General features: G+C 40.1%; 1 protein-coding gene across 8 annotated transcripts in view; it reads right to left on the bottom strand.

The window, feature by feature from the left end:
• Nucleotides 1-14,227, bottom strand: part of STARD13 (StAR related lipid transfer domain containing 13) — a 493,326-nt gene that overhangs the window by 162,280 nt on the left and 316,819 nt on the right. The window contains exon 1 of one of the 8 annotated variants that reach the window (XM_005213667.5): nucleotides 5,794-6,080. The exons of 6 other annotated variants lie outside the window; for them this stretch is intronic. In XM_005213667.5, the coding sequence (XP_005213724.2) occupies nucleotides 5,794-5,962 (169 nt within the window). In that variant the 5' untranslated portion in view covers nucleotides 5,963-6,080. Of the gene's footprint in view, nucleotides 1-5,793; nucleotides 6,081-14,227 lie in introns of those variants that run through there. One more of the 8 variants, NM_001192070.3, reaches the window with a different exon arrangement.

Raw genomic sequence — 14,227 nt, 5'->3', positions numbered from 1 at the left:
GAATCAACCTACATTTTTCCTTTTTACCAGATTCATCTTTTTTAAAGCTGAGTTGCATCTTCTCTGAACTACCTCAAATCCTTTAATGAGGTAGAATGTAAATTAATACATAATGTCTTTACCCACACCAAAATCATATTCAGATTGCCCCTGAGGAGACAAAAGATGATTTTCACATGATCCTCATTTCATTCAAAGATCTGGTGTGTAATGCATGATTATCTTCTTGTGTCTTCTTCCCTAGTCTTAGCACCTCATTCTCACAGCTAATGAGATGCAGGGACAGAGCACATGATCATCTGTTCCACTAAATTTCCACCAATGTATTTTCCTCTATATGGGCTCAGTGGTAAAGAATCCTGCCTGCCAATGGTTCAGTCCCTGAGTTGTTAAGATTTCCTGGAGGAAAAAATGGCGACCCACTCCAGTATTCTTGCCTGGAGAATCCAATGGACTGAGAAGCCTGGTTGGCTATAGTCCATGGGGTCGCAAAGAGTCAGACACAACTGAGTAAGCATGCTTTTTCCCTTATATATGAAGTTTACTAAAACCCACTTGTTTTCTATCTAAGTAAGTCTGGGCTGTCAATTGCTCAGACCACTCCTGGTGATTTTCTTTCTTTTTTGCCCCCCTAACTTGTGCTTCTAATTAGCCACAATTAGCTTGCTGGGGAAATGGGGAACCTTGTTTTTATAAGAGTTAACCAGTGTCCCAAATTTACTAAGAATTAAAGCACTGATTATAGGATGGGGACGGGGGAGAAATGAGGAAAAAATGAATCAATGAATTTCTGTTCACTTCAACTAATGTCACAAAATCTGCATCTGGGAAGGGTGTTTATAAGCTCAGAACTAATAAGCTCAGTGGAGTGCAGCTATGAAAGTCACAATTTGGTTAAAGTTAAACTCTCAAGTTTTATATGTGTACAAGCATATTGCTCTTTGATAATTTCCTTCTAGTACTTATTTCTTGACTGCTCACAGTTTTACTATGTGATGATTTTTAAAGTGTTATTCAAAGTTAATTGACTTAATTCACTAAACAGATTTTCCTGTAACTTCTGGTTGAATAGTGTCCTTTCTGTACAGGCCCTTCAGTCCACCAGCACAGAACAGAAAGAGGCTCTGATTTCATGAAATGTGAATTTCTGACAGTATTTTTTTTTAAAGAACTTTTGACCAGCACTCTCGCATGACTGACACATTCTCACTCCGTTTTCTGTGTTCCATCTGTCTTTCTGTGGGTGTATTCATCCTCTATTTCTGAAAGTAGTTGACTAAGAGAATGCTAAGCACAGAGAAAGGGCAATTCCAAAAAAAAAAGAAAGAAAGCCAGAGAATTATTTAATTTTGGCTGATGCTGCTCAGTTGGTGGAGGTCTCTTACACCAGGGATGAGCAATGCCACCACTTAGGTTGGGCAAATCCCCAAGATATCATTTGATGGGCAAAATTCCAGCATATCATTTGACTTGATAGAGGCATGAGAGCGAATACATCACTAATGCCCAGTTCTATTCCTGTGAACATAAAAATGGCAGTTTATTCTACTCCAGTTGAGTTCAGGTGCTAGCTCTAAAAATAGTCTCAGATAAAAAGTCAATAAAAGTGCAAGTCCAATTTTCACTAATTCTCCTACTAGTGAAATTTCTACATTCTACATTTTCTATCAAGAAAAGAGTTTTTGTGTGTGTGTGTGTGTGTGTGTGTGTGTGTGAGCATGGGAGGTATACAATTCTCTGATCCCTACAATCCTTGTAAGAGGCCAGGTATTACAATAACTCTATGGTACAGTCCAGGACTCCTGAGAAAGAAAGGTTTTACAAGTTTCTTTATAATTATAACTAACCTTTACAGTTAAAGCTTATACGGACATTTAAATAGTCCACAAGACTGGACATCCTAATGTTCCTAGTAAATTGATAATGAGAGAATTAAACAGGTAACAAAGAAGCATGCCCGGGTAGATGTTGAATGACACAATAAGGAAAGTGTAAATAAGCATTATCTTTCTCTTAAGGAATAACCTGTGATCACAAAATACTAGAATTTTAGAGATGAAGGGAACTTCACGTTTATTTAATTCAAACTCTTTCATTTTATGGAAGAAGAAAAGAATGGCCCAGAGAAGTTGTTACTTTCCCCAGATCACACAATTAATTAGCATCAGAAGTAGAATTAAAATCTGATTTCCATTTCACTATTTCCTTGACAAGATGTAGAAAAATTAGACGTCATTGATTTGTTCCACATTAGATTGCTGCTCTGTTTCCCTTTTGGCTTTTGTCACTCTGGATTTAAATTTCCCAGCTTTATGCACTCTAGTTCAAGGAGTTACTGACTCAACCACAGAAAGATCCTGAGAACCAGAATCACAGTCGGACCATCTCATTTCCTTGTCAAGAAATGAAGGCCCAGTGAAAGTCTGAAACTTGCCAAAGTAAAAGAATAAGAGAGTGTCTAAACAGAGCCTGCATCCCTGTCTCCTCTTTTTTCTAGAGTTCAGTGGACTTTATTGCAATCAGGTCCATTTCATGCTATTTAAGGCATTAACATATTTTTTACGTTTAATAGCATGATGAATTCTTTCAGAAAGCAAGTAATCACACTTATATATCTGCCTCAGTTTGAATTTTCCTAGTAAGGTATGTGTGTACAGACTTAAGCATGTGCAGATGTAGCAAATAAATTGTAACCATCTAATGACACAAAATCCCCACTCTCCCCTTCCATGGCCTAACACGCTCTTCCTCTACTTCCTTCGCATCCTCCCTCTTGTCCACTCCAAGTGCCTGCCTGTGAGGGAAAAAGGACCATTATTATTTCCATCCTCTCTCCCTATAACAATTTCCCCATTGATTCAGCAAGATTGTGGGGTAAGGATTATGAGCAATATGACTTACGTGATAAGTTTTTACTCTGCGAAACAACACTCTATTTTAAACATTGCTTCTCTTTTTAATTGGACTTAAGACTCCAGAACTAAAGAGACAGCTAGAGAAACGGTGCATGTATATTTTAGAGCATACCCTTTAGATGAGCAAGTTTAGATTCATCCTGGGTTTTAGCAACTCATTCTGATCCTATGCATCATCAAAGATTCCTTTATTTCCCTTCTTTGTTTTTCCCTCCCATGAGTGGATCTACTGTTGAATCATGTCCATGCCATTCAATGATTATCTCATTGTAATGAGGTCAGAGAGGAGCAACTTACTCCTGTTTGCACTGTTCCCAACAGCCATGAAAGACTATGTCTTCATGCCCCCAAACTGTATTAATACAATGCCCAATCTTTCTTGAAATGTCTATAGCAGAGCAATGAAAACCATTTTCGTGAAGTGGCTGTCATTTCAAGATACCAATAAGTGAGCTACAAAAACTAATGATGCTATTAATTTAATATGCACTTGATAAGCTTTAACTGAATGACTGTAGGCCATTAGTAAAATAACCAGACATCATGTACTGTTGGGTACTAACTGCTCAAGGAAGGTAAAACATATAGCACTTTGTTCCACCAGAGAAATAAGACCTGACTGGAAGTCTCATGATGATTCTATGATATGGTTCAGTGCTATATCCTGAGTAGAAAAGACCTAAATATACAATTCAGAAATCAACCACAGGTTCGGTAGTTTAACCCTCACTATAAAAACTAAAAAATGGTTTAGAGTATGATTGAGCATGGTCTCTACAAATACATTCAAATACCAGTTCTTACTATGTATAACTTTGGAGAAATTATTTAAACTCTGTGTACTTCTGTTTTCTCACCTTTAAAATGGGTATAATAATAGTACTCACCTACAGGGATTTACTTTTTGAGGATAAAATGAATTGAAATACATAATATAAAACTTTCAGAGCAGAACATGATACATTATAAATGTTCAGTCAATATTCTCTACTATTACAGTAAATCAATGTATTCATACAGTAAACCCAGTAAAATCATTTTGCTTCTGCTTTCTCAAAGTCTTATGATACAATTGCACATTGTATTATTAACTCACCACCTAACTCATTATTAACAAATAACAAGATCCTAATCATTGGACTGTTGGAATTCTTTCATGCTTTACCTATGATCCTAACTGTCACTTAATTTTTAGGCATTCATTAGCTTCAAATATTCCATTGCCCAATATAAAAAAAAAGTAAGAATGCTCAAATTTTCTAATTAGACAAAATGAAACACTGACACAGAATACACTTTCAATGATCATACACGTGTTCATGACGTCTCAAGTCCTTACTGGAAAAATAATCTTCATTCCAGAAAGAACATCAATAATTTTTAATGAAATAAATCACTATAACTTCATTTAAGGAGATTTACAAAGATATTTCAAATTATTTGTATGCAATGTTTCTAACATAATACACTTTATGAGCATGCTGAGGAACATTTACAGAGCACAGACTATATAAGCCATCAAACTGTCACCAAACATTTATTGAGCCCCTATGTCCATAATGATGATGATGTCTGGTAAGGCACTATTGTTAGAAATCTCTAAAACTAAAATGGAGCTGGCTTTTATTCTAAGCCTGGTGTATTTTTAAATCAAGCCACAGGGAAATGATTACTTTTGTTTCTATTCAACCAAGACCTGCACACAGAGTTTATGGAATGACATAATATCCTTCCTGAAATCAGACCGGTATGTAGGACCAGTATCCTTCACACATAACCAGTTCCTGAACCTTTAAAAACAAATCCTAATTTCCAAGGAAACAATCTCATCAAATGCTGCTCACTAGAATACATATTGTTCCTTTTGGAAACATTACAATAAGATTTTCATGATTACGAACCCCAGCTTCCCCTCTAAAATTCAATATAATCTTAAACTCATTTAAGTGGAAGTTGTATTTTTGTAATGGCTCTAGAAAAACCTGGTCAATTTATGTATCACCAATATAATAATTTAGCTATTTAGTTAGTCTACGAGGGGCTGGTTATAAAACTTCATAAACATATTGTATGTGTTTAGGTATGTGTGTATGTCTTTTAAATGGGCAACTGAAGTTTCTTAGGAATGCTCATCTTTCTACTCTACACAAACCTATCCTAAGATAAACAGCACATTTTAAACTATTTCTGGAGCATGAAGAGTTTTTGTGATTTTTTCCCCCTTGAGAATAAAAAGGGACACCTAGCAGCTTGTAATCAGTATCCTCTCCTGTCTGCCTTACAAAGCTGGTGCTTCTGTCACAAGATTTGTTTTGAGGTTAGCAGACACTTTTATCTTTTACCAGAAGAACAATATCAACAGATCAGTGGCAACTGCTGACATAAACGTACAAATAGGCAGAGAATGTGATTTTGGTTGTCAGCCCAAGGGCCTTAAGAATAGAATTTTAACTTTCTCCCTTCACTAACAGTGTTCTAAAGAATCTTGGCAGGGTGGAAGTTAGTTCTTCCCCCTCTCCTAATTAAATAAACAAGTGTCCAAGTTTTAAACGTGACAGAGTGTGAGGAACCTGCTGAAAAGTTCCTAAAACCCGTACTGAGGAAACCTGTCTCGTACATTAAGTCTTGGAGATTGATGGTTCACTGTCCCATCCTGAAGTTTTCTGTGGACTTTACCGTTGAGTTATGTGGCAGCTAAGTGCTGTCACTGTTTGCCTAAAACGGCAGCCTGGAAGTTATTTCTGAAAGGTATGCGCGCCGTGGCATAGAAATCCATATATTGTAAAGTGAAAACAGTCATTTTTAAAAACGGGGTTAGCATGAAAGAGAGCCCACAGAAATCAGAATTAGCAACAGCCTTCCGCTACCAGCGACTCACCTTGTTGAATTTTAGTCACTAGCTGATGGCGTGCTAGAATCCGGCTCATCCTGTAAGGAGAGCGTCTCGTAGTCTGATCAAATCGCAAATACATCTCCTGGCCCTCAGGTGTCATGGCATTTAGATAGTAGCAACCTGAAGCTGGGGTCCGGGGTCCCTGACTCAACATCCCGACAGACTTTCTTCTGCCCCCTCAGTCTGCCCTTGTGGCGGTTTCCGTCTGCCTCCAGCCTCAGTCACTGAGCGAGGCACCCAGCCCTGCAGAGCTCAACCGACCCAGCGATTTTAAAAAAAAAAACAAAAAAGGAGTGCCAGGAGCTACAACTCAGAATTCCAGCCCTCGGTTCTCACGTGACCTCGCAGACCCAATCGCAGGGAGGCAGGAGACGGGACGGGGCGCGCCCGGCCGCGAGCCCCGGGAGAGGCAGGTCCCGCAGATCTGATCGCGGCGCAGTGCGGGAACCCCACACGAGCACTGCCCTGCCCTGCCTGGCCCTGTCCTGCCTCCGAGTTGACGAAGCCCGGAGAAGCGGCACTCACTGAGAGTTCAAAGGAAAAGAGAGAGGGAGGAGAATACGGCAGTAGAAGAAAAACAATGCCTGGGCACGGGAAAAATCATTCTGGTGGTGAAGGTTAGGGAAAGCACGCTCGCCTTCTCCCGGGCAGCTGCAGCCCAACCGGGTAGGAGATGGGTGTGACAAACGACGTACGCGAAAAGCCGCTTCACATAAGCATAAAGCTCTGAGTATAAATTACCACCCTTCATTACAAAGAAATAAATAAAGCTTTTCCAGTGAAGAGTAAACTTGAGGTGCTTTAACGCCTGAGTAAACGCACTCCAGGCCCCTGACCCTTGGCATGGGAGGTTGAGAGCTCTTACGGAGGAGACTGGCAGAGGTCAGCGTCTTTGTTGAATATCTACCCCTTTAAATTTTCCACTTCCCCAATTTTTTAACCACCCAGAGGCAAAATATTGATATTTTGAAAGTACCTCTCACATTTAAGACACTGCCAGGAATCACTGTAAAAATGCAGATTCATGCAAAGCTTTTGTCACCAAGCTGCTTGGGATCAATAGAGAAGTTATGCAGAAGTGCTAATACAGGTTTACAGGAAAGGGGCCTCAAAAAGACACAAGAGCAATGTTAGAGGAAGCAATATTATTTTTGACTGAGGTGATGAGAGCAGGCCACACAGAGAAAGAGACCTTTGGGTGGGATTTGAAAAAAAAAATGGGTGGGATTCTGACAGGCAGAGGCTGAGGAGGATCTGTGCCCGCATGTGTGGAGATCTGGACCCAGAGTGTGTGTTTAAGGAAACTGCCAGTAATTCCACTTGGCCGTATCCAAGTATACATATGGGAATAATTAGCGTTTTCCCTCTATTTTTTCTCTCTAATATTGTTTGATGTGAAGAGGAAAAAAAAATCCATAGAAAACATGTTATCAAATTCTGAGCCTGGGGCTGAAGGAATAAAGTTCTTTGAAAAAGAGGCATATGGCCAAATTGTTCTTATAGTTGGCTGACTCAAACTTAAATATAGCCTGGCCTGGGATTTCGAATCCTAATAATGAAAAACTCTCAATCGAAAGTTCAACAGGGCTTAAATTAGGGCCTCAATTCTTGCTGTGTGTGTCAGACCTAACATCTTTCCCTGTGGAACCTTCTGCAATTCTGGGAAGCAGCTCATTTCGCATAAATATCTTACTAGGTAAAAGTGAAAGTCACTCAGTTTTGTCTGACTCTTTGTCACCCCATGGACTGTAGCCTGCCAGGCTCCTCTGTCCATGGAATTCTCCAGGCAAGAATACTGGAGTGGGTAGCCGTTCCCTGCTCCAGGGGATCTTCCCAACCTAGGGATCAGATTGAACTCAAGTCTCCCACATTTCAGGTGGATTCTTTACTGTCTGAGACACCAGGGAAGCCCTATTAGGTAAATGAACACCTTAATAAAGATCCCTAGGACCTTCACTGGAATATATTCTCTCTCATGGCAATTGTGAACCTCTTCCGATAATCATGCAAAGAGGAGGTAAGGGTCAGATTTTCAAGTCAGCATTGATACAGGAAAGAAAAGGAAGCTCTCATGGGTCATGGTGTTCTTTTTCTATTGTTATTTAGGATTTGATCAGAGTTTTTCTATTCCAGGGGATCTTTTGTGGACAGTGAAAGGGATCTAATATCTAGTGCCGCTTATGCAGGAAGCCTGGGCATGCATGGCAGAAAGGCTTAGCACACCACTGCAATATTAGATACTCTGGAGGTCCACTCCCCCAGCTCAGATCCAGCACTGGCTTCTGTCTGATGGAGATAAAGATGTCAGCCACCTTGTGTACACCTTTTGGTTTGATAGTCTAGTGCTGAGAACGTCCCTGCTGTAAATACCCACCAGTTATTACTTTTCAATGGGAGAGTACAGAAGAGTAGAGAGAGCAAGAAGAAAGGACCTTGCAAACCTTGAATATGTTCTGGAAAACTAAGCAAAGGGAAGGAAACACAGGAAATGATATATACTTGCTTTTGAGCTGTGGATAACACTTAAAGAAAGACTGACCATTCCCAGTACCAACCTTGTAGTTTAATACTGATGTGGCTGCATTTTAAAAATAAATAGGAATGATTCTTACTAAAGCACTGCAGTGTATCCTGGCCAGGTTACCATTTGAAAAAATCACAATGCTTCCTTTGCACAATAACAAACACATGAATACTGAAAGTCCTGAGGTGTTTTGTTCTGAAAACATCAAGATCATAAATATGTATTCTTTGATATATGTAAACAGATATAAAATGTGAAACATAGTATTTCGTAGGAGATGGCAATGAAGAACAAGAATTGAAAGCAAATTAGAGGAAAAAAGGAATCTGAATTCCCTGATTAAAAGAAAGCCAACTTAGAAGACAGCCCAATTTCTCTAAAAATCAGTCTTGAGTTTTAATAAAGGGATCTATGAAGGATCATGTATAACATCTTTGTTTTCCCTGTGTCACATCCAACTTATTTTTTTATGGTTAAAGTGTGTGAATGCTCAGTTGCTCAGTCTTTTCTGACTCATTGTGACCATATGGACTGTGGCCCACCAGGCTCCTCTGTCCATGGGGTTTTCCCGGCAAGAATACTGGAGTGGGTTGCCATTTCCTTCTCCAGGGGATCTTCCAAACCGAGACTGAACTTCTGTCTCCTGCATCTCTTGCGTTGTCAGGCAAATTCCTTACTGCTGCACCGCCTGGGAAGCCCATTGGTTAGAGTAGTATCTATAAATCTATACAACTGCTCACCATGGTTTTGCCATTTTGTGTGTTCAGAATACCATATTTAAGGCAGGTAAGTAACATTATTTTCTCATTAGTATCATTAATGTCTTATTTTATGCTAATGTATTGCTATGAATCCTAAGCTCTTTCAATGAATTCTTTTATCATTTGGCCCCAGTGTTAAAAGAATCACCACTGGGTGGGCAGTTCTGCTTGTTGTAAATGTAAAATCAAGAAACTGCTGATAATTTTTCCCTGGGCTGAAATGCCCTCCATGCATCTCGTGGACAGAGGTCTTCCTCTTCACTGGTGAGTGAGTGGGTGAGGACCAAACGAATCAGAGAGGGAGAGGGTGCTGAAAACCCAAGATGCTGGATTTCCTCCTTTCCAATTCCTTCAAAAGTGAGGAAAATGGATGGCACTAGTTTTTAGTTTTCACCTACTTTTCCGCTTTCCTAATTTGGTCATTAAGAACAATCTTCACTCAGACTATTCAGGGATGGGATAAACAGATCAATATTGGGAACCAACAAGAACAGTGAACAGGGGAATGGAAACAGGAGAGTGGCTAACAAAGCTAAGCACCCACTGGTGCTAAACCTTATGCACTTTACATGTCACATCTTTAATTAATCTCTATGGAAACTCTCTATGCTACCCTATTGATATGATTTTCTGGAAAAGGAAATTAAGACCCCCAGAGGTGAGCAAATGTTCCCGGTGACACAGCGACCAAGTGTAGAGCTTCTGTGTATCTCCAAGCTGATGACATTTTAACTCTTTCCACTATTACACACGAGGGACAGGAAAGGGAAAACTGTGGCACTAAAAGGGTGCTAGGGAAATTGGATAAGGAGAAAATTTTAGGAAGAATATACTGAAAATCATCTTAATCCTATTTAATTGTATGTGATGGAAATATGGGTATATGGTAACTAAATTCTTGCAGTGGTTGAGATCAAGGTGCCGTTAGAGTAATATACACAGCCCAGAGCCTTTAATTAGACCAGTGAGAACTATGGGCTGCTTCTGGAGTAACTTCAGCCTGAGAGCTGGAGACCCGCCCATTCCTTCCCCAATCCTACAGTGAAGAGGCAGCCTGATGGCCTCTCTGTTTAACAGCTCCTCTTCTGAAGGGTAGGCTGTTTGCCCTCTGCTTTCTACTCGTCCTCAAGACTAACTCTGCATATTGGCTGGCCTCTTCAATGGCATTTCTTCCTAAGGCAAACACTCCAAATACAGCCAAAACTCTGAAATTTGACTTCTAAACAAAACTTTTGGTATTTAAAAATTTTTAATCTTTTGATAGATGATCCCAGATTAGCACTCAACAGAATTTTGTGTACACGTGGCAGAAAGTGAGGAGCGCTTTTACAGAAGCCAGGAATGTCTCATTGTGCTTTCATCTGTCTGCTGCTCCTTCTGTTCCTTCACGCACATTCCAGCCTCCTCATCAGCCTGTTCAGAGGGCGCCAAGGCAGTTCTGCCAAGTAGGAAAATGTTTGAGATACAAGTGGTTGGTGGAAAGAAAGCAGAACCAATCTGGAGGGTTGCTTTTGAAACTACTTGAATCCAAAGGTTGTGGTTTCATGTCAAAGCTTCCTGTGGGCTCTCAGGCTCATTTCAAGAATTTCTACCAGTTGATTTGTGATGTATGTGCCCCATTTTTTGTCAATAAACCTTTCCAATATGCATACACCACATGCTTGATAACCAGTGCAGGCAAGCCAGGGATATTAACATTCACAGCCACGACCAGGACCATGCACAAAAGGTGTCATTCTCTTCTGATTCAGTTTTTCCACCTCTAGGCCATGTCTCCCACTTGAAGTCCAGATCTTATTGCAAAAACTTCTGGGTGGTAATGGATTTCCTTTTTTTTTTTGTCTCAGCCCTCGTTGCTCTCTTTAGTTAACTTCATCTCTGTAGGCCTTTCAGAGCACATTCTCTGCCCTCATTCTATCCCCTGGGAATCCAGCCATCAGATCTAGTTCATATGGCCAGCGATTTGGCCTGACTTGTCCTGGGCTCACTGCCTACACCCATCCATTTCAGCCAAACCAAAATTCTTTCACTTTTATAAGTTGTTTCAAAGATCTGGAACTGTGTGCTTTCCTACTCTTTCACCCTGTCAAAACCTACTGCCTTCAGAAACAGTTTCATGACTAATGCAAAAACTTTAGTATTAACAGTCATGTTAATACCTGTAAATATTGGTTATGTGACACATTAATTAGATTAGATTGTTACATGCTAATATGGAGTCCATTTGTTCATTTCAACTATTATGCACATAATGTTTTTATATCTTGGATTTGGAAAAGGTATTAAAAATCTTCCAATCCAACCACCCAATTATTACACAGGTCACGGTCAGATCAATGAATGAATGCTCTACCCAACAAATATGAAGTACATTACCTCACTGAGGACTACAAGCTGTTTAAGAAAGTTTTTGCTTATAATTTCAATCCATTGGTTCTAATTCTGTCATTTGGAATTAGGACAAATCTATTCCTTCTTCCATGTGCCTGTTCTTCAGATATTTTTAGAAAACCAACCTCTTATAAGACTTTCCTTTCATAGGTTAAACATTTTCCATCAAACCACACAACTTCTAACTATTTAGCAAGCTGACTGCTGTCTTTTGGATCTGCTCCAGTCTGTCAGTATCCCTTTAAAAATACTGTTCTTACCCTAAACTTAAGCTCTAGACATGGCCAAGCAGAATAGTGTATGGTACAGGGTGTGGATACCTCCTGCTCTCAGGGGGTTGTACTCTTGTTGATCTAGTCTGAGATAATGAGAGTTTTTATTTTTTTAATCTATATTTACTCAATCATTTATTTAGATGGCTGGATGGCATTGCTGACTTGATGGACGTGAGTCTCAGTGAACTCCAGGAGTTGGTGATGGACAGGGAGGCCTGGCGTGCTGCGATTCATGGGGTGGCAAAGAGTCGGACACGACTGAGTGACTGATCTGATCTGATTAATGTTAATTAATTAATTAATGCCTGCACAGCACTGCAGTAAGTATGAAAGATACAATGGTGAATGCGATGTATTTGTCCTTGTCTCAAGGGACAGTCTGGCAGGGAAGACAGAAAAAAAAACCTCACTACTACACGAATGTTAAGTGCTATGTGGGAGGCTGTCTCTATCACCTCAGACTATGTTAGAGTCAATATAAGTGGTGTTTCTGTGTTTTCATAAGATCTGTTGTTAAATGAGTGTTCTCTATCCTGTAATTAACAAATGACCTTTCAAACTTAAGAGCAGGTTTTTAAGCTTATTAGAATTACTGTTGTAATGTTGTTTAGTCAATAAGTCATATTGGACTCTTTGCAACATCATGGACTGTAGATGGCCAGGCTCCTCTGTCCGTCGAATTTTCCAGGCAAGAATACTGGAGTGGGCTGCCATCTCCTCCTGCAGGGGAATCTTCCTGACCCTAGAATCAAACCGTCATCTCCTGCGTCCCTGACATTGGCAGCCGGATTCTTTACCAATAGCGTCACCTGTGAAGCCCCAAGGAATTGAGATATTTTTAATTCCTGATTTTCTCTTCCAACAGTTTTCAGTTCAGTTCAGTTCAGTCGCTCAGTCGTCTCCAACACTTTGCAAACCCATGGACTGCAGCACACCAGGCCTCCCTGTCCCTCACCAACTCCCAGAGTTTACTCAAACTCACTGACTTGTCCATTAAGTCGGTGATGCCGTCCAGACATCTCATCCTATGTCATCCCCTTCTTTTCCCACCTTCAATCTTTCCCAGCATCAGGGTCTTTTCACATGAGTCAGTTCTTCGCATCAGGTGGCCAAAGTATTGAAGTTTCAGCTTCAACATTAGTTCTTCCAATGAACATTCAGGACCGATTTCCTTTAGGATAGACTGGTTGGATCTCCTTGCAGCCCAAGGGATTCTCAAGAGCCTTCATCAACACCACAGTTCAAAAGCATCAATTCTTCAGCACTTAGCTTTCTTTATAGTCCAACTCTTACATCCATACATGACTATTGGAAAAACCATAGCTTTGACTAGATGGATCTTTGTTGGCAAAGTAATGTCTCTGCTTTTTAATATGCTGTCTAGGTTGGTCATAACTTTTCTTCCAAGGAGTAAGTGTCTTTTAATTTCATGGTTGCAGTCACTATCCGCAGTGATTTTGGAACCAAACAAAATAAAGTCTGTCACTGTTTCCACATCTGTTTGCCATAAAGTGATGGGACCAGATGCCATGATCTTAGTTTTCTGAATGTTGAGCTTTAAGCCAACTTTTTCACTCTCCTCTTTCACTTTCATCAAGAGGCTCTTAAGTTTTTCTTCACCTACTGCCATAAGAGTGGTGTCATCTGTATATCTGAGGTTGATATTTCTCCCTGCAATCTTGATTCCAGCTTGTGCTTCATCCAGCCCAGCATTTCTCATGATGTACTCTGCATATAAGTCAAATAAGCAGGGGGACAATATACAGTCTTGACGTACTCCTTTTCCTATTTGGAACCAGTCTGTTGTTCCACGTCTGGTTCTAACTGTTGCTTCCTGACCTGCATACAGATTTCTCAAGAGGCAAGTCAGGTGGTCTGGTATTCCCAACTCTTTAAGAATTTTCCACCAGACAGCCAAAGGCTTTGGCATAGTCAATAAAGCAGAAATAGATGTTTTTCTGGAACTCTCTTGCTTTTTTGATAATCCAACAGATGTTGGAAATTTGCTCTCTGGTTCCTCTGCCTTTTCTAAATCCAGCTTGAACATCTAGAAGTTCACAGTTCATGTACTGTTAAAGACTGGCTTGGGGAATTTTGAGCATTACTTTACTAGCGTGTGAGATGAGTGCAATTGTGCAGTAGTTTGAGCATTCTTTGGTATTGCCTTTCTTTGGGATTGGAATGAAAACTGACTTTTCCAGTCCTGTGGCCACTGCTGAGTTTTCCAAATTTGCTGGCATATTTCGTGCAGCACTTTCACAGCATCATCTTTTAGGATTTGAAATAGCTCAACTGGAATTCCATCACCTCCACTAGCTTTGTTCGTAGTGATGCTTCCTAAGGCCCATTTGACTTTGTGTTCCAGGGTATCTGGCTCTAGGTGAGTGATCACACCAGCGTGATTATCTGGGTCATGAAGATCTTTTTGTATAGTTCTTCTGTGTATTCTTGCCATGTCATCTTAATAT

Source organism: Bos taurus, chromosome 12 (assembly GCF_002263795.3).
Source record: "Bos taurus isolate L1 Dominette 01449 registration number 42190680 breed Hereford chromosome 12, ARS-UCD2.0, whole genome shotgun sequence".
Taxonomy (NCBI): Eukaryota; Metazoa; Chordata; class Mammalia; order Artiodactyla; family Bovidae; genus Bos; species Bos taurus.
This window is presented reverse-complemented; position numbering and strand designations above follow the sequence as displayed.